Source organism: Cyprinodon tularosa, unplaced genomic scaffold (genome assembly GCF_016077235.1).
Source record: "Cyprinodon tularosa strain WSP-4 unplaced genomic scaffold, ASM1607723v1 ctg1411, whole genome shotgun sequence".
NCBI classification, from domain to species: domain Eukaryota; kingdom Metazoa; phylum Chordata; class Actinopteri; order Cyprinodontiformes; family Cyprinodontidae; genus Cyprinodon; species Cyprinodon tularosa.
The window spans coordinates 19,820-47,784 of record NW_024038234.1 but is presented as its reverse complement, the minus strand read 5'-3'; the positions used below and the strand labels follow the sequence as shown (position 1 = coordinate 47,784).

General features: G+C 50.1%; 1 protein-coding gene across 1 annotated transcript; it reads right to left on the bottom strand.

Annotated features, from left to right (window-relative positions):
- Nucleotides 1–25: 25 nt before the first annotated feature.
- elk4 (ETS transcription factor ELK4) lies at nt 26–27,255 on the bottom strand. The gene is given in 7 exon segments (XM_038278523.1): nt 26–2,474; nt 2,476–2,544; nt 2,621–2,740; nt 4,426–4,641; nt 4,717–5,457; nt 9,816–10,030; nt 27,055–27,255. Coding segments are annotated over 6 exon segments (1,563 nt in total). The 5' UTR covers nt 10,023–10,030; nt 27,055–27,255; the 3' UTR covers nt 26–2,264.
- Between the last annotated feature and the right edge of the window lie 710 nt (nt 27,256–27,965).

The following is a 27,965-nucleotide window of genomic DNA, read 5'->3' as shown; positions in this document are numbered from 1 at the left end:
AGCATTAAAATAAAAACCCCTCGGATACGGAATAAAGACATGAGGTTTATTATTGGTCTCGTTTCGCCTCCCTGCTGGACGTCGTTCCTCGACGTCTCGCACGTCGAAACGCCGCTTTAGACAAGCAGCTTGTAAACATTTGGATTAAGCATCAAACAGAGAAACTCCACCAAACAGCAGAAACCGTCTTTGCTTTAAAACAGCTTTTTACATTTAAAGGAAAAACAGAAGAATTCAGGTTAGATGTGCAGAAAAAGGCTTTGGGATCATTTTCATAGATCTACTAATAAACTTACTGCAAAAACGCTCCATTTATGCATCGTATATATTTCTATAAATATTTATACTTGTGCCTGATTAAAAATTAGTCTTTTTTTCTCCATATAAACTGATTGAGCTCCTTTGTTCTTATAAAAACAAGTGCATAATGAAGAGAAAAATACATTTCTTTAGTCAACAAACTTTCATCCTAGAAAAGTGAGAGAATCCAATTAGACAGGAACCCCGACCTTTAAGTGCAAGAACATCTGCATGAACAATATCTACACAATATCAAAAAACAGTCAACGTACAAAACAGACTGATTTTATCCCAATAAGGCTCTGATTCCTAAAATAAAAAAGTCGACATCGATTCCCAAAAATCCACAAAGTGAAACAGAAGGAAACAAAAAAAAACATTACGGATTTACAAAAATAGAAATTATTCTCAAAGTTTTATTACAGGAAAATAAAAGGAGACTATGCCAACAGGTTTTCTCTCTCTAATATATATATATCTATCTTTATACAGTTTGGGAGCAAAGGTTTAGAGGCAGGTGGAGAACAAACATGGCTGCTGGCGTTGAACGGCTAATTTACATGCTGCGCGGGTGAAGCGGTGTCTGAACGCGGCAGGTCTTAGCCACGCCCCTTCTGTGGTTTGGTCCGTTCCAACATGGCAACCGGAAATAAAAAAACAAACAAAAAGGGCTCCATTAGATTCCGGGAGAACTTAGCGATGCTAACCGGCTGCGGTAAGGCACCATTTCCCTCCGAGCGGCGGCGGCTATCGTGTAAACAAGCGTGATGTCGGATGGCAAAGACGACGTCATGGAGTCCGTCTCAGACTTATGGCTTTAAGCTGGCGGGGTGTAAACCCCTGAGGGCAAAGGTCAGGGTCAGAACCAAAACATCATGACCCCCCAGTGATCGCCACATCACTGCGTTTAGAACCAGATTGGTTCCTTCTGAGAGGGCGCCATTAACGTCCATCACAGACAGAACAGTTTAAAGCAGATCTAGAAAACTTCCACACTGAAGGGTGTTATGGCTGGGAGTTCATCGTGGTCCGGCTCTGGCCCCGGGGGGTCATAATGTTTGGTTGGTCGGTGGGTTTCAGAGGCAACCGCAGCTACTGTGGGTAAATCTAGTCTTCATAGGTCTGTGTAACCAGAACCACCAGAGATGCGGAGGTCAAAGGAGCGCCGCCAGAGAAGAGCTGAGCCGAGACGCCGCTCCGATCATTTCCTGCTTTGGGAATATTTTCAGGAACCGACGGATAGATGTTGAACCGGCAACTCTTCACCGTTTATAAACACCTTCTAGTTTAAAGACGTCTCCCATCAGTGTCTCTCTGCCAACAGGATGAGTGGGAGCACCGCTGACCCGCCAAAATAAAAGCCTATCCTATGGAGTTCCTCCTGAGGAGAACGTCTGCAACATTTTATGGCTTTTCTTCTTTACCAGATGAAGGCAACAGATCAAAATGGCTTCCAGGGATTCTGCGTGTTTTTCATTACGCCTGCAGAGACGCTAAAGTATTCACGCCGCTTAGACTTTGGCGTGGTGTCACACGAAAACCTCCACAGCATGTTTATCAGAAGGGATTCTGACCGACGCGGAGCAATGCATGCTGGGAAGTGGGAGAAGCTGCACTGGTACAGGGATAAGACTAAAGGGAACACTGGGACCCACTGGGAACCAGTGGGAACCACTGATACCCAACCAGTGGGAACCACTGAGACTCACTGGGAACCACTGAGACTCACTGGGAACCACTGGGACTCACTGGGACCCACTGCCTGACTGAACAGACTGAATAAAATCAAAGTTTCCTTTTTTTAAGGAAAACCTTGTTTTGTTTTTCTGTCTGATGATAAAAGCTTCAGATTAAGTTTAGGCTGAATCTAAAACATCAAAGGAGCTTCCAGGTTTAAAAAAAGGAAAATCTTCCAATAAATCTAAGGTTGAGTTTAGACTGGGAAGATAAATCCCAGTTAGACGTCAGTCTACAGAAGGAAAGACGCCGATAGCCGAGTGTCTAGGTGGAAACAGACCACCGTTACCATGGTGATTTCTCCATCTTTGATCTGCCGGGATCCCAAAATAGGCCGGACTCTGAGTGTGTGAAGATGAAGAGCTGTAGTGTGAGCTGGGCCGGTCGGGGGGAGTGCTGCATAGAGGCCTATGTTTTCTGAGGGTCGGGGGAGATGGGGCCCGGCGTACTGGTGCCGTCCAAGCTCTGTACTGGGATCTGGAACTGGGGGGTGAGCACCGACGGGAACTGGGAGGGAAAAAAAGAGACGTTAGCGTGGAGCGTTGCTCTGAAGGCAATAACAGGAGGAGGACGGGGGCCCCACCTGGAACAGGTGGGCTCCCTGGCGGCGTGTGGCGGGGCTGAGGGGGGCCACGGGACTCAGCGTGCTCCAGAAGTGGATGTTGGACAGCAGAGGACTGGGAGTCAGCAGGAGGGTTGGAGTCTGGGAAGATTAGAAGCAGGGATAGGCGTTAAATATTACACTAAAGTAACTTAAAACGCTTTTATTCTGCATTTATTTACAGACGAGCTTCAGTGACTCTATAATGATTGAAAAGGAGAGTTTTAAATGGGAATAAAAATGTTTGATGCTTTTATTTATCTATTATCTTTGATCCTAGACTGGAATATTATATATATCCCTGGTCATCAATATCAGGGTGAAAATGTTACCATGACAACAGGATTTTCCCGCTCCGTGTCAGTGAGTTCACGTGACATCAGCAACCAACGTGTCACCAATTCTGCCTGGAAAAACTTGGGTTTTTATTATTGACAGTAGGGTTAAGGGTCTTGCTCAGGGACCCAGAGTGGCAGGCTGTGGGAGTGGGACTGGAACTCAGAACCTGTGGATTCCAACCACTAGGCCAGCGCTCCCCTGAGCAGAGATCAGGGTGAAGGGTCCCTCCCTCCAGATGGGATACCCAGGATTCCTGTTAGAAGGACGGGTGACTCACCGCTATAGCTAGCCAGCCGCTACAGCTAGCCAGATGCTACAGCTAGCCAGATGCTACAGTTAGCCAGATGCTACAGTTAGCCAGGCGCTACAGCTAGCCAGGCGCTACAGCTAGTACTTCTGCACATGCGCCATCCAGATATACACCTGGGTCCTCCTAGATCAGGGGTGTCAAACTGGTTCCAGAAAGGGCTGCAGGTTTTCTTTCCAACCCAGCAATAGCTCCAGACTCCAGTCATTTCATAATGTCATCATGTTCAGATTGGACTCCCTTGATGAGATGAATGGAGTCTGGTGTCTTATTGCTTGGTTGGAAAGAAAACCTGCAGCCCTTTCTGGAACCAGTTTGACACCCCTGTCCTAGATTTTATTTTGTTAAAAATACCTAAATGAGTTTTTCCTTTACCAAAAATAGTAAACATTCTAAAATATAACGCGTTAAAGTTGCTCTAAAACCGACCCAGGATTCCTGACCTTTGTAGGAAGTTCTGGGCATGGAGGCAGTTGGAGGCCTTCAGACTGCAGGGCATGTGACCTGCAGCTCTACTGGTCCTTTCATTCGGTTTTCATCCTTTGAGAAGCCGTTTGGTTTTAATTCCATTACTGCTCATAATGGAGGCGGCTCAATGTGGATCCTCTTCATATGAGCTGGAACTCATGACCAACTGGGACCCGTCCAGCCGCACAACCAGCTGATTGACAGGACGCCGCGCCATGTGATCCGCTGACAGGATCAGAGGCATTGCTGCAGCAACACTGCCCTCTGCTGGGCATCTAGGGGTGAAACAAGGACTGATTCACTGTGCTCCACCCTTCATAGAGCCCTCAGTGAAATACTACTACTACTACCAACAGTGTTCTAGAGGAAACAGCCTTATTACTTTAGTGAAATAAAAAAAATAGATTTTGATGGTAAAAATTAACAGCAAACTGCTTTTATAAGAAATCCATTAAAAACTGTTTTATTTGCTTCATAACCTCAGAGCATTAATGCTGAGACATTTACATGTTTTCCTTTTAGAAGCCATCTTGGAACCTTGCTAAGGAGGAGGCCCGCCTCCAACCCAGCTCTCTAATAGAGGAGCCATGATGGCTGAACTTTGATTGGCTGAGGGTTAGCTGAGAAGGCGGGGATAGCAGTATATAGGTATAGCTATGCTCTGATGTCTCACCTGTAACATGGCGGGCGTGAGCGAGGCGGTGGGGAGCGACGGGCTGCACAGGTTCATGGGGGAGAAGTCCGACGCGGTGACGAGCAGAGCGGGCGGGCTGATCTGCAGGACTTTTGGCGGTTTGCGCGTTTTCCCCGGAGCCTGGCTCCCCGAGGACGAGCTGGTTTCAGCGTCCACCGTGCTGGTTTCGTCCAGCGACAGGCCGGCGGCGTCCGCCTGATGGAGGCAAACACACCGAGCTGTTAGAACGCCGCTGTCAGCGCTTTGATGTTCAGCGTTCTCTATACTGACCTGCTCCAGCTGCTGCGTCTCTGCGGCGTGCAGAGCTGGGAGCTCCGTAGACCCGGAGGAGCCGGAGTCCACCTCGCTCTGCACGCCGCTCTCCTGACACGGGTCTGCAGCGAGGTGTGGAGACGGGCTGGCTGAGGTCAGCTCTGGCAGGCTGAGGGGGGCGTCTGAAGGGCGGGTGTGTTCATACGAGTAGACGGGCTGAAGGGAGGAGTGTGTTCCCAGGTTATCGGCCCTCTGAGGCGCCGCATGCATGGCCGGCAGCGTCTCCTCTACAGCCACCTGAGGCGCCGCCGTCATGGACACCGGCTTTGGGGGGCTGTTTCCAAACTTGATGACTGATGGCGGGGCGGCGGGCGCTGGCAGCAGAGGGGGCGTGTCCTGGACGTGTGCGCTGGCCGTGGCGTTCCTCTTCTCACCAACCTTCTCTGCAGGCTTTTCCATTTTGATGGACGTGAAGAGCTTACGGCCGTTTTGCAGCGAGTTGAGATGAAAGGACGTGTAAAGGCCGGAGTGAATGTAGTCGTTTCTATTGGACGGCTTAGATCCCAGAGAGGCTGGACACGCCCCCACCTTGGACCTGTCTGCAGGCTCCGCCTCCAGCAGAGACCCGTCCCCCCTCTGCGGTAAGACCGCAGGTCCGTCTCCGGCGTTTGTTCTGCCGCTGGCGTCTCCTTTCAGGATGTCGGGGTAGGACACAAAGCGGTAGACAAACTTCTGACCGTTCACCTTCTTGATGATGTTCTACAAAAACAGAACAGAGTGAGGAAACACAGTCAGTCTACAGGAAGTCTACGTGCACAGAGAGCTCAGTCTGCACCAAAATGAAAACCACAAACATCCCAGAGATGCAGCGCTCGCCGCCCCAACGAGGTCAAACCTCAGGTAGGGTGGGGAACCCCTCCTCTCCTCGCTCTGCTCGCAGCAACGTCCCCCTCCTTTCAAAGGAGCGACGCGCAGAATAAAGCGAAGGAACCAAAGCGGATTGGCCGCTTGTTAGCAGCAGGAAAGAGAAAGAACCAATCAGATTCGTCCATTAGTGACAAGAGACCAGATAAATGCACGGCTCCGAGAAATGAAATGAACACTGAAAAGTGCATCACAGCTTCCCTGACTGCTTCCTCCTGCATCACAGCTTCCCTGACTGCTTCCTCCTGCATCACAGCTTCCCTGACTGCTTCCTGCTGCATCACAGCTTCACTGACTGCTTCCTCCTGCATCACAGCTTCCCTGACTGCTTCCTGCTGCATCACAGCTTCACTGACTGCTTCCTCCTGCATCACAGCTTCCCTGACTGCTTCCTCCTGCATCACAGCTTCCCTGACTGCTTCCTCCTGCATCACAGCTTCACTGACTGCTTCCTCCTGCATCACAGCTTCACTGACTGCTTCCTCCTGCATCACAGCTTCACTGACTGCTTCCTCCTGCATCACAGCTTCCCTGACTGCTTCCTGCTGCATCACAGCTTCCCTGACTGCTTCCTGCTGCATCACAGCTTCCCTGACTGCTTCCTGCTGCATCACAGCTTCCCTGACTGCTTCCTCCTGCATCACAGCTTCCCTGACTGCTTCCTGCTGCATCACAGCTTCACTGACTGCTTCCTCCTGCATCACAGCTTCCCTGACTGCTTCCTCCTGCATCACAGCTTCCCTGACTGCTTCCTCCTGCATCACAGCTTCACTGACTGCTTCCTCCTGCATCACAGCTTCCCTGACTGCTTCCTCCTGCATCACAGCTTCACTGACTGCTTCCTCCTGCATCACAGCTTCCCTGACTGCTTCCTGCTGCATCACGGCTTCCCTGACTGCTTCCTGCTGCATCACAGCTTCCCTGACTGCTTCCTCCTGCATCACAGCTTCCCTGACTGCTTCCTGCTGCATCACAGCTTCACTGACTGCTTCCTCCTGCATCACAGCTTCCCTGACTGCTTCCTCCTGCATCACAGCTTCCCTGACTGCTTCCTCCTGCATCACAGCTTCCCTGACTGCTTCCTCCTGCATCACAGCTTCACTGACTGCTTCCTCCTGCATCACAGCTTCCCTGACTGCTTCCTGCTGCATCACGGCTTCCCTGACTGCTTCCTGCTGCATCACAGCTTCCCTGACTGCTTCCTCCTGCATCACAGCTTCCCTGACTGCTTCCTCCTGCATCACAGCTTCCCTGACTGCTTCCTCCTGCATCACAGCTTCCCTGACTGCTTCCTCCTGCATCACAGCTTCCCTGACTGCTTCCTGCTGCATCACAGCTTCCCTGACTGCTTCCTCCTGCATCACAGCTTCCCTGACTGCTTCCTCCTGCATCACAGCTTCCCTGACTGCTACCTGCTGCATCACAGCTTCCCTGACTGCTTCCTCCTGCATCACAGCTTCCCTGACTGCTTCCTCCTGCATCACAGCTTCCCTGACTGCTTCCTCCTGCATCACAGCTTCCCTGACTGCTACCTGCTGCATCACAGCTTCCCTGACTGCTTCCTCCTGCATCACAGCTTCCCTGACTGCTTCCTCCTGCATCACAGCTTCCCTGACTGCTTCCTCCTGCATCACAGCTTCCCTGACTGCTTCCTCCTGCATCACAGCTTCCCTGACTGCTTCCTGCTGCATCACAGCTTCCCTGACTGCTTCCTCCTGCATCACAGCTTCACTGACTGCTTCCTCCTGCATCACAGCTTCCCTGACTGCTTCCTGCTGCATCACAGCTTCACTGACTGCTTCCTCCTGCATCACAGCTTCCCTGACTGCTTCCTCCTGCATCACAGCTTCCCTGACTGCTTCCTCCTGCATCACAGCTTCACTGACTGCTTCCTCCTGCATCACAGCTTCACTGACTGCTTCCTCCTTCATCACAGCTTCACTGACTGCTTCCTCCTGCATCACAGCTTCCCTGACTGCTTCCTGCTGCATCACAGCTTCCCTGACTGCTTCCTGCTGCATCACAGCTTCCCTGACTGCTTCCTGCTGCATCACAGCTTCCCTGACTGCTTCCTCCTGCATCACAGCTTCCCTGACTGCTTCCTGCTGCATCACAGCTTCACTGACTGCTTCCTCCTGCATCACAGCTTCCCTGACTGCTTCCTCCTGCATCACAGCTTCCCTGACTGCTTCCTCCTGCATCACAGCTTCACTGACTGCTTCCTCCTGCATCACAGCTTCCCTGACTGCTACCTGCTGCATCACAGCTTCACTGACTGCTTCCTCCTGCATCACAGCTTCCCTGACTGCTTCCTCCTGCATCACAGCTTCCCTGACTGCTTCCTCCTGCATCACAGCTTCCCTGACTGCTTCCTCCTGCATCACAGCTTCACTGACTGCTTCCTCCTGCATCACAGCTTCCCTGACTGCTTCCTGCTGCATCACAGCTTCCCTGACTGCTTCCTGCTGCATCACAGCTTCCCTGACTGCTTCCTGCTGCATCACAGCTTCCCTGACTGCTTCCTGCTGCATCACAGCTTCACTGACTGCTTCCTCCTGCATCACAGCTTCCCTGACTGCTTCCTCCTGCATCACAGCTTCCCTGACTGCTTCCTCCTGCATCACAGCTTCACTGACTGCTTCCTCCTGCATCACAGCTTCCCTGACTGCTACCTGCTGCATCACAGCTTCACTGACTGCTTCCTCCTGCATCACAGCTTCCCTGACTGCTTCCTCCTGCATCACAGCTTCCCTGACTGCTTCCTCCTGCATCACAGCTTCACTGACTGCTTCCTCCTGCATCACAGCTTCACTGACTGCTTCCTCCTGCATCACAGCTTCCCTGACTGCTTCCTGCTGCATCACAGCTTCCCTGACTGCTTCCTGCTGCATCACAGCTTCCCTGACTGCTTCCTGCTGCATCACAGCTTCCCTGACTGCTTCCTCCTGCATCACAGCTTCCCTGACTGCTTCCTCCTGCATCACAGCTTCCCTGACTGCTTCCTCCTGCATCACAGCTTCCCTGACTGCTTCCTCCTGCATCACAGCTTCCCTGACTGCTTCCTGCTGCATCACAGCTTCACTGACTGCTTCCTCCTGCATCACAGCTTCCCTGACTGCTTCCTCCTGCATCACAGCTTCCCTGACTGCTTCCTGCTGCATCACAGCTTCACTGACTGCTTCCTCCTGCATCACAGCTTCCCTGACTGCTTCCTGCTGCATCACAGCTTCCCTGACTGCTTCCTCCTGCATCACAGCTTCCCTGACTGCTTCCTCCTGCATCACAGCTTCCCTGACTGCTTCCTGCTGCATCACAGCTTCACTGACTGCTTCCTGCTGTATCACAGCTTCCCTGACTGCTTCCTCCTGCATCACAGCTTCCCTGACTGCTTCCTCCTGCATCACAGCTTCACTGACTGCTTCCTCCTGCATCACAGCTTCCCTGACTGCTTCCTCCTGCATCACAGCTTCCCTGACTGCTTCCTCCTGCATCACAGCTTCACTGACTGCTTCCTCCTGCATCACAGCATCACTGACTGCTTCCTCCTGCATCACAGCTTCCCTGACTGCTTCCTGCTGCATCACAGCTTCACTGACTGCTGCCTGCTGCATCACAGCTTCCCTGACTGCTTCCTCCTGCATCACAGCTTCCCTGACTGCTTCCTGCTGCATCACAGCTTCCCTGACTGCTTCCTCCTGCATCACAGCTTCCCTGACTGCTTCCTGCTGCATCACAGCTTCCCTGACTGCTTCCTGCTGCATCACAGCTTCCCTGACCGCTTCCTGCTGCATCACAGCTTCACCGACTGCTTCCTCCTGCATCACAGCTTCCCTGACTGCTTCCTGCTGCATCACAGCTTCACTGACTGCTTCCTCCTGCATCACAGCTTCCCTGACTGCTTCCTGCTGCATCACAGCTTCCCTGACTGCTTCCTGCTGCATCACAGCTTCACTGACTGCTTCCTCCTGCATCACAGCTTCCCTGACTGCTTCCTGCTGCATCACAGCTTCCCTGACTGCTTCCTCCTGCATCACAGCTTCACCGACTGCTTCCTCCTGCATCACAGCTTCACCGACTGCTTCCTCCTGCATCACAGCTTCACCGACTGCTTCCTGCTGCATCACAGCTTCACCGACTGCTTCCTGCTGCATCACAGCTTCCCTGACTGCTTCCTGCTGCATCACAGCTAGTACCTTGTCGTAGTAGTATCTCAGCGCCCTGCTGAGCTTGTCGTAGTTCATGTTGGGCTTGTTCTTGCGGGCCCCCCAGAGCCGGGCCACCTCCTCCGCCTGCAGCAGTTTGAACTCCCCTTCCTCATTGGTCCAGCAGATCAGCTGCTGGTTGCTGGAATCCAACAGGAGCTGAAGCAGGAACTGCCACAGGGTGACGGAGCTGTCCATGTCGCTCACTGGAAAATCACAGAGAAGGAAAACCATCAGCGGCTAAACTTTGCTAATTACAACAGAACAAGGAGAGCTTCAGGGAAACTGGAGTTTATTCAGTGAAAACAGCAAACATGCAGATATATAAATATTTCGAAAAACATCAAAGAGTGAATTCAGCTGGTTTACAGGAAGAGGAGCCAATGGAGGCCCCCAGGTTCCCACAGTCAGTCATTAGAGATCCACCAATAAAAGTGTTTTTAACTCTGATGTTGATTATTTATTTAGTCTAATTAATCCCTAAAATGTGCTGCGGATCATTGATTGAAGCTGACTCTGCTTCCTCTAACCATGCTAACCATGCTAACCATGCTAACCGGTTCGTTTTAATGTTTGGTTCCTGTTTTTGATGCCAGTCCAGAGAGAGAAGCTACCAAATACCAACGAAGAAGAAGAAGAATCCACAGCAGTTATTTTAGTCTGACAGCTGATGTGGATAATGGCGGCGCGGCTGTGAGGTCGCCTCCCTGAGGGAAATTCTTCCTCCGCTAAACTGGTAGCGCAGCTTCTGCAGGGAGACGTTTTTATGCTTCCTTCATTTGACTGAAACCCGCCTGCTTCCCTACAAGTTAGTGATCAGATTAAACGCAATTTAAACTTAGAACTCATCTAAATCGTAACTTCATCTGCCGATTATTTTAGTCCATTTGGGTCCATTTCATATAATAAAAGAGATTCAGTCTGTCAGTCTGGAGATAAACCATCGATCGGATTTATACGACTTAGACGTTCGATATAAGAATGTTTGTTAATGAGGATAAACTATAAAGCTCAATAATTTAACTCTTTAGAGAAAGGAATTTACTTCATGGAGAAGTTCTGATAGCAGACCCTGATAGCAGACCACCATAGCAGACCACCATAGCAGACCACCATAGCAGACCACCATAGCAGACCACCATAGCAGACCACCATAGCAGACCACCATAGCAGACCCTGATAGCAGACCACCATAGTAGAATCGTTAGCAGACCACCACAGCAGACCACCATAGCAGACCCTGATAGCAGACCACCATAGCAGACCCTGATAGCAGACCACCATAGCAGAACCGTTAGCAGACCACCACAGCAGACCACCATAGCAGACCACCATAGCAGACCCTGATAGCAGACCACCATAGCAGAACCGTTAGCAGACCACCACAGCAGACCACCATAGCAGACCCTGTTAGCAGACCACCATAGCAGAACCGTTAGCAGACCACCACAGCAGACCACCATAGCAGACCCTGATAGCAGACCACCATAGCAGAACCGTTAGCAGACCACCATAGCAGAACCGTTAGCAGACCATCATAGCAGAACCGTTAGCAGACCACCACAGCAGACCACCATAGCAGACCCTGTTAGCAGACCACCATAGCAGAACCGTTAGCAGACCACCATAGCAGACCCTGTTAGCAGACCACCATAGCAGACCCTGTTAGCAGACCACCATAGCAGAACCGTTAGCAGACCACCATAGCAGACCCTGTTAGCAGACCACCATAGCAGAACCGTTAGCAGACCACCATAGCAGAACCGTTAGCAGACCACCATAGCAGACCCTGTTAGCAGACCACCATAGCAGAACCGTTAGCAGACCACCATAGCAGAACCTGTTAGCAGACCACCATAGCAGAACCGTTAGCAGACCACCACAGCAGACCACCATAGCAGACCCTGTTAGCAGACCACCATAGCAGACCACCATAGCAGACCCTGATAGCAGACCACCATAGCAGAACCGTTAGCAGACCACCACAGCAGACCACCATAGCAGACCCTGATAGCAGACCACCATAGCAGAACCGTTAGCAGACCACCATAGCAGACCCTGTTATGGTGGTCTGCTAACCTGACCACCTGTTAGCAGACCACCATAGCAGAACCTGTTAGCAGACCACCATAGCATGACCCTGTTAGCAGACCACCATAGCATGACCCTGTTAGCAGACCACCATAGCATGACCCTGTTAGCAGACCACCATAGCAGACCCTGTTAGCAGACCACCATAGCATGACCCTGTTAGCAGACCACCATAGCATTACCCTGTTAGCAGACCACCATAGCAGACCCTGTTAGCAGACCACCATAGCAGACCCTGTTAGCAGACCACCATAGCAGACCCTGTTAGCAGACCACCATAGCAGACCCTGTTAGCAGACCACCATAGCAGAACCGTTAGCAGACCACCACAGCAGACCACCATAGCAGACCCTGTTAGCAGACCACCATAGCAGACCCTGATAGCAGACCACCATAGCAGACCCTGATAGCAGACCACCATAGCAGACCCTGTTAGCAGACCACCATAGCAGACCCTGTTAGCAGACCACCATAGCAGAACCGTTAGCAGACCACCATAGCAGAACCGTTAGCAGACCACCACAGCAGACCACCATAGCAGACCCTGATAGCAGACCACCATAGCATGACCCTGTTAGCAGACCACCATAGCAGACCCTGTTAGCAGACCACCATAGCATGACCCTGTTAGCAGACCACCATAGCATGACCCTGTTAGCAGACCACCATAGCAGACCCTGTTAGCAGACCACCATAGCATGACCCTGTTAGCAGACCACCATAGCATGACCCTGTTAGCAGACCACCATAGCAGACCCTGTTAGCAGACCACCATAGCAGAACCTGTTAGCAGACCACCATAGCATGACCCTGTTAGCAGACCACCATAGCAGACCCTGTTAGCAGACCACCATAGCAGACCCTGTTAGCAGACCACCATAGCAGACCCTGTTAGCAGACCACCATAGCATGACCCTGTTAGCAGACCACCATAGCATGACCCTGTTAGCAGACCACCATAGCATGACCCTGTTAGCAGACCACCATAGCAGACCCTGTTAGCAGACCACCATAGCAGACCCTGTTAGCAGACCACCATAGCAGACCACCATAGCAGACCACCATAGCAGACCACCATAGCAGAATCGTTAGCAGACCACCACAGCAGACCACCATAGCAGACCCTGATAGCAGACCACCATAGCAGACCCTGATAGCAGACCACCATAGCAGAACCTGTTAGCAGACCACCATAGCAGAACCGTTAGCAGACCACCACAGCAGACCACCATAGCAGACCCTGATAGCAGACCACCATAGCAGAACCTGTTAGCAGACCACCATAGCAGAACCGTTAGCAGACCACCACAGCAGACCACCATAGCAGACCCTGATAGCAGACCACCATAGCAGAACCGTTAGCAGACCACCACAGCAGACCACTATAGCAGACCCTGATAGCAGACCACCATAGCAGAACCTGTTAGCAGACCACCATAGCAGAACCGTTAGCAGACCACCACAGCAGACCACCATAGCAGAACCGTTAGCAGACCACCACAGCAGACCACCATAGCAGACCCTAATAGCAGACCACCATAGCAGAACCTGTTAGCAGACCACCATAGCAGAACCGTTAGCAGACCACCATAGCAGAACCGTTAGCAGACCACCATAGCAGAACCGTTAGCAGACCACCACAGCAGACCACCATAGCAGACCCTGATAGCAGACCACCATAGCAGAACCTGTTAGCAGACCACCATAGCATGACCCTGTTAGCAGACCACCATAGCAGACCCTGTTAGCAGACCACCATAGCATGACCCTGTTAGCAGACCACCATAGCATGACCCTGTTAGCAGACCACCATAGCAGAACCCTGTTAGCAGACCACCATAGCAGACCCTGTTAGCAGACCACCATAGCAGACCCTGTTAGCAGACCACCATAGCAGACCACCATAGCATGACCCTGTTAGCAGACCACCACAGCAGACCCTGATAGCAGACCCTGTTAGCAGACCACCACAGCAGACCACCATAACAGACCATCATAGCAGACCACCACAGCAGACCGGTAGCAGACCACGATAGCAGACCCCGTTAGCAGACCACCACAGCAGACCACCATAGCAGACCCTGATAGCAGACCACCATAGCAGAACCTGTTAGCAGACCACCATAGCAGAACCGTTAGCAGACCACCATAGCAGAACCGTTAGCAGACCACCACAGCAGACCACCATAGCAGACCCTGATAGCAGACCACCATAGCAGAACCTGTTAGCAGACCACCATAGCATGACCCTGTTAGCAGACCACCATAGCAGACCCTGTTAGCAGACCACCATAGCATGACCCTGTTAGCAGACCACCATAGCATGACCCTGTTAGCAGACCACCATAGCAGAACCCTGTTAGCAGACCACCATAGCAGACCCTGTTAGCAGACCACCATAGCAGACCACCATAGCATGACCCTGTTAGCAGACCACCACAGCAGACCACCATAACAGACCATCATAGCAGACCACCACAGCAGATCCCTCACATATCATGGCTTTAAGTTTTTCAGGATGCTATCTCTCCACCTGGACGGTGAAATTAGCTTCTTCTGGACCATTCCTCATGTTTGAAGGGAAATTTTGTCAATTAATGTAGACACAATGAGACAAAAAAACAGATTTTCCATTCCCCTGGTATTGTGCTGAGTTAGTGGAGCTTCTCTGTTGTCGTGCATTTGACAGATAAAAAAAATCAGTTTGACCTGAGGATCACCACCGAGAGGCCAGAAATAAAAAATAAACGTCTACCTCTGATTTCTGGCTAATTGTCTGTTGATATCTAGAACGTCATGGAGCCCAAAGCTAAACATCAGCAACCTCCTCCTGAAGGTGAGGACATAGAAATGTGAGTTTTTCTGTGATTAGATCAGACCTTCAGCTTGGATTAATACTGACTGTTATTTCCAGACTATTTCACAAAAAAAGAAAAAGAAAAATGGTTCTAACAGAATTTATGCCAACCAGAAGATGAAAAAAAACAAACAATTGATACCAATAAAAAAAAAAAACACTTCCACTCAATTACTATCAGAGACCTCCTGTTGATGGAGAACCATCAGATGGCTTCAGCTAAAGCAGACCTCCTGTTAATGGAGAACCATCGGATGGCTTCAGCTAAAGCAGACCACCTGTTGATGGAGAACCATCGGATGGCTTCAGCTAAAGCAGACCACCTGTTGATGGAGAACCATCGGATGGCTTCAGCTAAAGCAGACCACCTGTTGATGGAGAACCATCGGATGGCTTCAGCTAAAGCAGACCACCTGTTGATGGAGAACCATCGGATGGCTTCAGCTAAAGCAGACCACCTGTTGATGGAGGACCATCGGATGGCTTCAGCTAAAGCAGAGACCACCTGTTGATGGAGAACCATCGGATAGCTTCAGCTAAAGCAGACCACCTGTTGGTGGAGGACCATCGGATGGCTTCAGCTAAAGCAGACCACCTGTTGATGGAGAACCATCGGATGGCTTCAGCTAAAGCAGACCACCTGTTGATGGAGAACCATCGGATAGCTTCAGCTAAAGCAGACCACCTGTTGATGGAGAACCATCGGATGGCTTCAGCTAAAGCAGACCACCTGTTGGTGGAGGACCATCGGATGGCTTCAGCTAAAGCAGAGACCACCTGTTGATGGAGAACCATCGGATAGCTTCAGCTAAAGCAGACCACCTGTTGATGGAGAACCATCGGATGGCTTCAGCTAAAGCAGAGACCACCTGTTGATGGAGAACCATCGGATGGCTTCAGCTAAAGCAGAGACCACCTGTTGATGGAGAACCATCGGATGGCTTCAGCTAAAGCAGACCACCTGCTGATGGAGAACCATCGGATGGCTTCAGCTAAAGCAGAGACCACCTGTTGATGGAGAACCATCGGATGGCTTCAGCTAAAGCAGAGACCACCTGTTGATGGAGAACCATCGGATGGCTTCAGCTAAAGCAGAGACCACCTGTTGATGGAGAACCATCGGATGGCTTCAGCTAAAGCAGACCACCTGTTGATGGAGAACCATCGGATGGCTTCAGCTAAAGCAGAGACCACCTGTTGATGGAGAACCATCGGATAGCTTCAGCTAAAGCAGAGACCACCTGTTGATGGAGAACCATCGGATAGCTTCAGCTAAAGCAGACCACCTGTTGGTGGAGGACCATCGGATGGCTTCAGCTAAAGCAGACCACCTGTTGATGGAGAACCATCGGATGGCTTCAGCTAAAGCAGACCACCTGTTGATGGAGAACCATCGGATGGCTTCAGCTAAAGCAGACCACCTGTTGATGGAGAACCATCGGATGGCTTCAGCTAAAGCAGAGACCACCTGTTGATGGAGAACCATCAGATGGCTTCACCTAAAGCAGAGACCACCTGTTGATGGAGAACCATCGGATGGCTTCAGCTAAAGCAGACCACCTGTTGATGGAGAACCATCGGATGGCTTCAGCTAAAGCAGAGACCACCTGTTGATGGAGAACCATCGGATGGCTTCACCTAAAGCAGAGACCACCTGTTGATGGAGAACCATCGGATGGCTTCACCTAAAGCAGAGACCACCTGTTGATGGAGAACCATCGGATGGCTTCAGCTAAAGCAGAGACCACCTGTTGATGGAGAACCATCAGATGGCTTCACCTAAAGCAGAGACCACCTGTTGATGGAGAACCATCGGATGGCTTCAGCTAAAGCAGACCACCTGTTGGTGGAGGACCATCGGATGGCTTCAGCTAAAGCAGAGACCACCTGTTGATGGAGAACCATCGGATGGCTTCAGCTAAAGCGGAGACCACCTGTTGATGGAGAACCATCGGATGGCTTCAGCTAAAGCAGAGACCACCTGTTGATGGAGAACCATCGGATGGCTTCACCTAAAGCAGAGACCACCTGTTGATGGAGAACCATCGGATGGCTTCAGCTAAAGCAGAGACCACCTGTTGATGGAGAACCATCGGATAGCTTCAGCTAAAGCAGAGACCACCTGTTGATGGAGAACCATCGGATGGCTTCACCTAAAGCAGAGACCACCTGTTGATGGAGAACCATCGGATGGCTTCAGCTAAAGCAGAGACCACCTGTTGATGGAGAACCATCGGATGGCTTCAGCTAAAGCAGAGACCACCTGTTGATGGAGAACCATCGGATGGCTTCACCTAAAGCAGAGACCACCTGTTGATGGAGAACCATCGGATGGCTTCACCTAAAGCAGAGACCACCTGTTGATGGAGAACCATCGGATGGCTTCAGCTAAAGCAGAGACCACCTGTTGATGGAGAACCATCGGATAGCTTCAGCTAAAGCAGACCACCTGTTGATGGAGAACCATCGGATGGCTTCAGCTAAAGCAGACCACCTGTTGGTGGAGGACCATCGGATGGCTTCAGCTAAAGCAGAGACCACCTGTTGATGGAGAACCATCGGATAGCTTCAGCTAAAGCAGAGACCACCTGTTGATGGAGAACCATCGGATGGCTTCAGCTAAAGCAGAGACCACCTGTTGATGGAGAACCATCGGATGGCTTCAGCTAAAGCAGAGACCACCTGTTGATGGAGAACCATCGGATGGCTTCAGCTAAAGCAGAGACCACCTGTTGATGGAGAACCATCGGATGGCTTCAGCTAAAGCAGAGACCACCTGTTGATGGAGAACCATCGGATGGCTTCAGCTAAAGCAGAGACCACCTGTTGATGGAGAACCATCGGATGGCTTCACCTAAAGCAGAGACCACCTGTTGATGGAGAACCATCGGATGGCTTCACCTAAAGCAGAGACCACCTGTTGATGGAGAACCATCGGATGGCTTCAGCTAAAGCAGAGACCACCTGTTGATGGAGAACCATCGGATGGCTTCAGCTGAAGCAGAGACCACCTGTTGATGGAGAACCATCGGATGGCTTCACCTAAAGCAGAGACCACCTGTTGATGGAGAACCATCGGATGGCTTCAGCTAAAGCAGAGACCACCTGTTGATGGAGAACCATCGGATGGCTTCAGCTAAAGCAGAGACCACCTGTTGATGGAGAACCATCGGATGGCTTCACCTAAAGCAGAGACCACCTGTTGATGGAGAACCATCGGATGGCTTCACCTAAAGCAGAGACCACCTGTTGATGGAGAACCATCGGATGGCTTCAGCTAAAGCAGAGACCACCTGTTGATGGAGAACCATCGGATAGCTTCAGCTAAAGCAGACCACCTGTTGATGGAGAACCATCGGATGGCTTCAGCTAAAGCAGACCACCTGTTGGTGGAGGACCATCGGATGGCTTCAGCTAAAGCAGAGACCACCTGTTGATGGAGAACCATCGGATAGCTTCAGCTAAAGCAGACCACCTGTTGATGGAGAACCATCGGATGGCTTCAGCTAAAGCAGAGACCACCTGTTGATGGAGAACCATCGGATGGCTTCAGCTAAAGCAGAGACCACCTGTTGATGGAGAACCATCGGATGGCTTCAGCTAAAGCAGAGACCACCTGTTGATGGAGAACCATCGGATGGCTTCAGCTAAAGCAGAGACCACCTGTTGATGGAGAACCATCGGATGGCTTCAGCTAAAGCAGAGACCACCTGTTGATGGAGAACCATCGGATGGCTTCAGCTAAAGCAGACCACCTGTTGATGGAGAACCATCGGATGGCTTCAGCTAAAGCAGAGACCACCTGTTGATGGAGAACCATCGGATAGCTTCAGCTAAAGCAGAGACCACCTGTTGATGGAGAACCATCGGATGGCTTCAGCTAAAGCAGAGACCACCTGTTGATGGAGAACCATCGGATGGCTTCAGCTAAAGCAGAGACCACCTGTTGATGGAGAACCATCGGATGGCTTCAGCTAAAGCAGACCAACTGTTGATGCAGAAGCATAGGATGGCTTCAGCTAAAGCAGAGACCACCTGTTGATGGAGAACCATCGGATGGTTTCAGCTAAAGCAGACCACCTGTTGATGGAGAACCATCGGATGGCTTCAGCTAAAGCAGAGACCACCTGTTGATGGAGAACCATCGGATGGCTTCAGCTAAAGCAGACCACCTGTTGATGGGGAACCATCGGATGGCTTCAGCTAAAGCAGAGACCACCTGTTGATGGAGAACCATCGGATGGCTTCAGCTAAAGCAGAGACAACCTGTTGATGGAGAACCATCGGATGGCTTCAGCTAAAGCAGACCACCTGTTGATGGAGAACCATCGGATGGCTTCAGCTAAAGCAGAGACCACCTGTTGATGGAGAACCATCAGATGGCTTCAGCTAAAGCAGACCACCTGTTGATGGAGAACCATCGGATGGCTTCAGCTAAAGCAGACCACCTGTTGATGGAGAACCATCGGATGGCTTCAGCTAAAGCAGACCACCTGTTGATGGAGAACCATCGGATGGCTTCAGCTAAAGCAGAGACCACCTGTTGATGGAGAACCATCGGATGGCTTCAGCTAAAGCAGAGACAACCTGTTGATGGAGAACCATCGGATAGCTTCAGCTAAAGCAGAGACCACCTGTTGATGGAGAACTATCAGATGGCTTCAGCTAAAGCAGACCACCTGTTGATGGAGAACCATCGGATGGCTTCAGCTAAAGCAGACCACCTGTTAATGGAGAACCATCGGATGGCTTCAGCTAAAGCAGAGACCACCTGTTGATGGAGAACCATCGGATGGCTTCAGCTAAAGCAGAGACCACCTGTTGATGGAGAACCATCAGATGGCTTCAGCTAAAGCAGAGACCACCTGTTGATGGAGAACCATCGGATGGCTTCAGCTAAAGCAGAGACCACCTGTTGATGGAGAACCATCGGATGGCTTCAGCTAAAGCAGACCACCTGTTGATGGAGAACCATCGGATGGCTTCAGCTAAAGCAGAGACCACCTGTTGATGGAGAACCATCAGATGGCTTCAGCTAAAGCAGACCACCTGTTGATGGAGAACCATCGGATGGCTTCAGCTAAAGCAGACCACCTGTTGATGGAGAACCATCGGATGGCTTCAGCTAAAGCAGAGACCACCTGTTGATGGAGAACCATCGGATGGCTTCAGCTAAAGCAGACCACCTGTTGATGGAGAACCATCGGATGGCTTCAGCTAAAGCAGAGACCACCTGTTGATGGAGAACCATCGGATGGCTTCAGCTAAAGCAGACCACCTGTTGATGGAGAACCATCGGATGGCTTCAGCTAAAGCAGAGACCACCTGTTGATGGAGAACCATCGGATGGCTTCAGCTAAAGCAGAGACCACCTGTTGATGGAGAACCATCGGATGGCTTCAGCTAAAGCAGACCACCTGTTGATGGAGAACCATCGGATGGCTTCAGCTAAAGCAGAGACCACCTGTTGATGGAGAACCATCAGATGGCTTCAGCTAATGAATTTTATTTATCATGCACTTTACATTTGATTTCAAATCTCAAAGTGCTACAAAACAAGTTTAAAAGACCATAACATTAAAAACAGAGTAAAAAGACAGTCATTAAAATCAATACATTAAAAGGCATACGTAGCCTATTAAAGAAAATCTAAAATCAACAATTGTAGGAATTTCTAAAAAGGAAAGTTTTTAGTCCTTTCTTAAAACAATCCACCGTCTGTGGGGCCCTAAGGTGGTCTGGGAGGGCATTCCACAGACGGGGAGCTGCGGCTTCGAAGGCCCTGTCGCCCATTGTTTTTAGCCGTGTCCTGGGTGGGGCCAGACGGTGCTGTTGGCCTGACCGGGTCCGGGAAGAGGTGTGTGGTGTGAGCAGTTCAGTGAGATACATGGGGGCCGCACCGTGCACACAGTGATGGGTGTGCAGAAGAATCTTGTACTCTATACGGGCGTGAATGGGCAGCCAGTGTAAAGTGTGAAGGATGGGAGTGATGTGCTGGTGTTTCCTCACCCTCATCAGGACCCTGGCAGCGCTGTTCTGTACATACTGGAGCTTCTGAAGGCTCCTGCCAGAGATCCCGACGAGGAGAGCGTTGCAGTAATCCAGCCTGGAGGAGACGAAGGCGTGGACGAGCTTCTCTGCAGCAGGGAGGGATAGGGAGGGACGGAGGTTTAGAGATATTACGGAGGTGAAAGAAGGACGTTTTGCAGATGGAGGTGACATGATTGTCAAAGGAGAGGTGGGGGTCAAGCTTGACCCCAAGGCTTGTAACAGAGGGAGAGAGGGGAATGGTATGACCACAGAATGAAACAGAGGTGAGAGGAGAGGAACGGAGTTGATGAGGAGTACCAGTTTGGATGGCCTCTGTTTTTGAGGCATTAAGCTGCAGGAAGTTTTGACTCATCCACGCCTTTATATCCTCCAGGCAGGAGCTGAGGCGGGTGACAGAGTTGGCGGGGGAGCTGGGAGGAGTCATTTTAATGTAAAGTTGTGTGTCGTCAGCATAGCAATGGAAGTTGACCCCATGCCTGCCGACGACACAACTAAGGGGGAGCATGTAGATGGTGAACAGGGTAGGGGCCGAGCACGGAGCCCTGGGGGACCCCACAGGTGACAGTGTGAGGTCTGGATTTTGCCTCCCCCAGGGCCACGTACTCGGTCCTGTCAGTGAGGTAGGAGTGAAACCAGTGGAGGGCAGTGCCAGAGAGACCAATGAAATGCTGGAGGCGGTGGAGGAGGATGTGGTGATCTACTGTGTCAAACGCAGCAGACAGGTCAAGAAGAATGAGGAGGGACGTGAAACCGGAATCAGAGGCCATCAGCAGATCGCTGGTGACTCTGATGAGAGCTGTTTCTGTGCTGTGGGAGGGGCGAAAACCAGATTGGAATTTTTCATACAGATTATTGCATTTAAGGTGGTTGTGGAGCTGGGTGGAAACAACTTTTTCTAGGAGTTTGGAGATGAATGGGAGGTTTGAAATGGGTCTGTAGTTTGACAGAGGTTCAGGGTCCAAGGTGTTTTTTTTTAGGAGGGGTTTAATGAGGGCAGTTTTAAGGGTAGATGGGACGGTACCCGTTTCCAGCGAACTGGCTATTATTTTGGTTATGAGATGACTAATGGATTGATGGTGAGTTTTGAGCAGAGGGGATGGGAGGGGATCTAAAGAGCAGGTGGATGATTTAGATTTGCGGATGATGTTCTCGACCTCCTGCTGCGTTGGCAGAGAGAAGTGTGATAGGAGTTGTGTGGGAGATGTCTGAGGGGTATCAATAGTGGTGCTGTTTGAAGGTGAAAGTGAAGAGCGGATGCTGTCTATTTTTGATATGAAGAATTCCAGAAACCGGTTGCAGTTTATATCTGTGTGGTTGTAGAATGAGGAGACCTGTGGTTTGAGAATATGGCTGATTGTGGAAAAGAGTTTTCTGGAATTACCTGGGTTATTGTTGATGAGCGAGGAGTAGTAATTGGACCTGGCCTTGGAGAGGGCTGTTGCATAATTTCTGCGATGTTCCCGGTAGGCCAATTTATGCACCGTCAGGCCAGATGTTTTATATCCCCGTCCAGGCCCCGGCCCAAGACCTTTTCCCTTTTGCCTTAGCTCTTTGGGGTTTTGAAAAAGGAGGGGAACGGGTGAAAATGTGAAGTCCGGGTTATTAAAAAGGAAATGAAAATCCGGGGATGGATTTGAGGCTTGTGTTGTTGGAAGAATTCCATTAATTTCACGGTGATGAGAGGGAGGGGGGGGAAAGATGCTGAAGTTTTGTGAGTTTGAAGGATGGGGGAATAAATTGTTTTTGAGTTTCGGGAAAGTGTTTATGGCGTTTTGGGTTTTTGGGTAAAAAATTTTTTATTTGGGGGATTTCCTAAATGTAACTGCCAGGTGATTGGGGCCCCAAAAAACGTATATTTTGATTGGTTTGTGTGAGGGGAAAGGGGGAGCAGTTATAAAAAAGGGTCCGAGTTCCCCTTTTGCTGTGGGGGGGGCCATCGGGTCAGCTGTTAAAAGTTTTAAAGACAGCCCAAAAACCCTTTTTTGAATTGGGCGCAGACGGGAAAATTTGTGTGGTCCATGTGTATATTGAGATCCCCAAATTTTAAAAAGAATTTTTTTGAGTGGGGTGTGCAGAGAGGGGTTTAGGAACTGATAAATTTGTCAGAAAATAAAATTTGGGTTTTGTGGTTTAGGGGGGCGATTTGGGAAAGCACGTAGCAAGGAGAAAGGATTATTGCTTTTAAAAAACAAGGTTTTTCCAAAGGGGGAAAAACCCACCGGGTTTAAAAGACAGGGGGGGAAAATGCAAAGTAGCTCCCGAAATAAAACAGAAAGGGGCCCCCCACCCCCCCCATTTTGTGGGGTTTTTGTCCAGGTATGAGTCCCCTTGTGGGCAGGCCCCCCTTTTCAGGTGGGACCCTGTAGAACCGGGTGTTGCCCCAAGTCTAGTGGGGCAGAGAATGTCTTTTTTCTTTGTCCAGAATGTGTTCGGGGGGTAAATTCCGGGATTTCTTTGACATTTGGATTTGCCAAAAAAAAAAAAAAAGGCTTTTCCCCTTATGATGGGGGAAATTGAGCCCAAATTTTATGCAGGAGCGGAAAACGTGGAAATCCACCCCAGGTCTTCCGTTCCCCGGGTTTTCCAACTCACCCAAATCTGGGGGTGGGCATAGCGGCGCTCAGATGACGCAGAATGGGGAAAAGGGGGTACCTTTTTGCGCGACAGGACGTGATCCCCGCCCCAGAAGGATGCGATGGAGTGGGGTCACCGCTTTTGGGCTTTAAAAGGCGGCGCCCGGACCCCGGTGGTGTAACGGGGTCGACGTGGAAGTTTAAAGGGAGCTTTGTTGTTGGGGAATCCGAAGGGGTTTGGGTTTCGTGGTGTCGATGGGGCAAAAAGGGGCGTGAGGGGTTGGGGCGGTGTAAACAGTTGGGCCAGGACCATTTGGAGCTTTGGGGGGAAAAAAAACCCCATCCCCAAAAGGGATGATCCACGCTTAAACAGGGTGGGTTTTTCCATTCACAGACCCCGGGCGGGGAAGGCGGACAAAATGGAAAAATTTATAAAGGAGGGATGGTGCTGATAGCACTCTTTTAAACAGAAGAGTTGCCCCGGCACTCTGTTAGCGTACCCCAACCCAAACAAGTTCCCAGGGGGAACGGGCCCGACGTGCAGAGAAAATTTCCGGGGAGGGAAAATATAGCATTTTAAAAACCTCTCCGTGGGGAAATTCCCAGTTTGTTTGGAAAAAAAAAAAAAGGGAAAAGCGGGAAATTTGGGGGTTTTGGGAAGCCCAGAAAAAAAAGGACGATTCCCCTTAAAGCAGTGTCCGGATTTAAAAGTGACGGGGTAAGTCCAGGGTACCACAACAAAATTCGGTGTGTACTACCAAAAAAATCTTTCTTTTTACTGTAGTAACTGAGTTTCCAGAATACGGTACAGTAGGAGGGGGTTTTGCAGAAAAGGACAGATTTTGACGGAAATTTTCAGAAGAAAAGGCGGGAAAAGCCAACGCCCGCGTTTCCCCTCTCCCAAAAACAGGACCCTGTTTTATGGAGAAACCCTCGGTGGCCCTTTAGCTAAAAAGAGAAACCCGTTGATGGGAACCATCCGGGTGGTTTTAGCTAAAGCAGACCACCTGTTTATGGGGAAAACCCTCGGATTGGGTTCAGCTAAAGCAGAGCCCCCTGTTGATGGGAGAACCATTTGGATGGCTTCAGCTAAAGCAGGGCCCCCTGTTTTATGGAGAACCCCAAAAAAATGGCTTCAGCTAAAAACAGGACCACCCGTTTATGGAAAAACCATGGATGGTTCAGCTAAAACGAGACAACCTGTTGATGGGGAACCATTTTGGGTGGTTCAGTAAAAGACCACCCTGTGGTTTGGGGAACCCTCGGATTTGCTTCAGCTAAAGCAGAGACCCCTTTGATGGGGAACCATCGGGTGGCTTTCGGGTTTAAAACAGACCACCTTTTTGATGGAGAACCCCTCGGTTGGGGTTCGCTAAAGCAGACCATGTTGATTGGGGAAACCATCGGATGGCTTTTTAGTAAAGGGAGAAAACCCCCCTGTTGTGGAGAAAACCCTCGGATGGTTTCAGCTAAAGCAGAGACAACCGTTGATGGAGAACCCTTGATGGCTTCAGCTTAAAAGCAGCCCCCTGTTTTAGGAGAAACCAAACGGAAGGGTTAAGGGTTTAAAACAGAGGAAACCCCCTTTTTGATGGGGAACCTCGGATGGCTTCAGCTAAAGCAGCCACCTGTTGATGGAGAACCATCGGATGGGGTTCAGCCCAAAACCCGGCCACCTGGGTTTAGGAGAACCAAACGGATGGTTCAGCTAAAACAGAGACCACCTGTGATGGAGAACCTCGGATGGCTTTCAGCCCAAAGCAAAAGACCCAACCCGTTGATGGGAACCATAAAATGGCTTCAGCCTTTAAAGCAGACCAACCCGGTTTATTTGGGGAAAAAATCCGATGGCCTTTCACCCAAACGGGACCCCCTGTTGATTGGGGGAACCAAACGGATTGGCTTTAGCCCAAAGCAAAAGACCGGAAAACCCCCTTTATGGGAGAACCATCGGTGGCTTCAGCAAAAAACAGAGAAACCTTTTTGATGGAGAACCATCGGATGGCTTCAGCTAAAACAGGCCACCGTTATGGAGAAACCCTCGGATAGTTCAGCTAACGCAAGGAACCCCCTGTTTATGGGAGAACCCTCAGATGGCTTCAGCTAAAGCAGGGCCCCCCTGTTTATGGAGAAAACCCCGGGGTGGCTTCAGCTAAAAACAGGGGCCCTGGTTTATGGAGAACCATCGGATTGGCTTCCGTTTAAAACAGAGACCACCCGTTGATGGAGAAACCCTCGGGTGGGGTTCAGTTTAAAACAGAGGACAACCTGTTGAAAGGGGAACCCTCAGATGGCTTCAGCTAAAACCCGACCCCCCTGTTGATGGAGAACCACGGATGGCTTCGTTTAAAGAGAACCCCTGGGTTTATTTGGGGAACCCTCGGATGGTTTTAGCTAAAGCAGACCAAACCCGTTGATGGAGAACCAAAGGATGGGTTCAGCTAAAGCAGGGCCCACTGTTGATGGAAGAAAACCCTCGGGGTGGCTTCAGGGTAAAGCCCGGACCCCGCTGTTGATGGGAACCATCGGAAAGGGGTTCAAACTAAAAGGGAAAACCTTGTTGATGGAGAAAAACCTTTAAAATGGCTTCAGCTTTAAAACACACCACCTGTTGATGGGGGAACCATCAGATGGCCCTTTACCCCAAAGCAAAAGACCAACCCGGGTTTTTGGAAAAACCCCCTCGGAAAGGCCTTTTAGCTAAAACAGACCACCCGTTGATGGAAGGGAACCACCCGGAAAGGCTTTGCTAAAGCCGGACCCCCTGTTTATGGAGGAACCCCCCGGGGGGGGGGGGGGCCCTTTAGCTAAAGCAAAACCCAAACCCGTTGATGGGAGAAACCCTCGGATGGCTTTTAGCCTTTTAAAAACAAAAGACAACCCGTTTATTTGGAAAAACCTTTGGATGGCTTCGCTTTAAACAAAACAGGGGGACAACCTGTCTTTGGGGTTTTTTGGGGAACCATCGGGTGGCTTTAGCTAAACGAGACCACCGGGGGATGGAAAAAATCGGGGTGGCTTCAGCTAAAGCACAGACCACCTGTTGTTTGGGGAACCCTCGGATGGCTTCCCGCTAAAACAAAACCACCTGTTGATGGAGGAAACCCCGGAGGGGTTCAGTAAAAAGCGAGACCACCTGTTGATGGAGAACCATCCCCGGGTGGCTTCCCGTAAGAACCCCGGGGGGAAAAACCTTTTATCTTGTTGTGGAAGGGAAACCCTCGGGGTGGCTTTAGCTAAAGCAAAAACCACCTGTTGATGGAGAAACCCTCGGATGGTTCAAACTAAAAGCAGGGGACACCCTTTTTTGATGGGAGAACCAAACGGATGGTTCAGCTAAAGCACCCCCTGTTGATGGAGGGAAACCCTCGGATTTGGTTTTAGCTAAAGCAGAAAAACCCCCCTGTTGATTTGGGGAACCCTTCGGTGGCTTCAGCTAAAACAGAGCCACCTGTTGTGCTTTTAGCTAAAGTTAGCTGCTGCTAGTGCTGGGTCACCCCGGGGCGCAGGGCAGGGGGGTAGTTTCGTTTTTTTATTTCGGCTATAAAGTAAACGGGAGAAAGGGGAAACAAAAAAAACAAAAAAAACCGACCCCTATCTAGCTAGGCCCGGGCTAGGAGTTAGCTTAGCTCCAGGTTAGCTTCTGTGCTAAGGTTACCTCCTCGCCCGCTGATTTTCCAGCTGCGTCCAGATGTTGCCCTGTCATCTCTGGGAATCTCCCCAAAGCACCGAAGGTCCGGGAAAAGACTTCCTGTCCAGAGAATTCCCAGCAGGAATGCCGATCTACTGCATCTGGATCTATCTGACGGTGAATCTTTGACCAGGAACTGATGGTGCGTTCAAGGTCCTGCGTATAAACCACCTCCGCCGACTTTCTTCACAGGTTCTTTTAATGTGAGCTCCTTTGAAAAAGATGCTGCGCTTTAATGTGGTTTACGATTAAAATATCGGCGCAATAATGTTTCCTTAAGTTCAGATATTTACCAGAAAATACATAAAAATGTAACATTTAGGATGAAAAGCAGAATCTCAACAGTTTGATCGCCCGGATTTTAGGTTAGCTCTGAATTCCTACGATTTCGAGAATCACCTGAACGCGTATTTTACCAACCAGATCACTTCCTGCATTGTTTGTTTTTTCTCTGCTTTCATGAAAACATCCAGAAGTAATGTAGATCCAGTGATCTAGAAGTGTTTGCAGCGGTAATAACAGCTGTTTACCTTAAACTCATCTCCAACCAACTCAGCAGATAGAAAATAACTTTTAATCCAAACCTTCTTATTGTTGACTGCTGCTGCTACGTCACAGCATGATGAGGAGAACCATAAATCCATATTTATTTTCTGTAAAACATTCATCTTATTTTTTCATATAAATGTTTTTTACGGAAAAATAGCAAAAAAAAAAAATGTAATTCTGTTATTTTAGTTATTTTACACACAAACAGAGGAGATTTAAATACGTATGAAACTTTGGTCTCAGCAACATTTTGATGAGAAATAAAGCAGATGGTTGAAAAAAAAACACATAAAAACAAATATAAAATATTCAAATGAAAACATCATGAA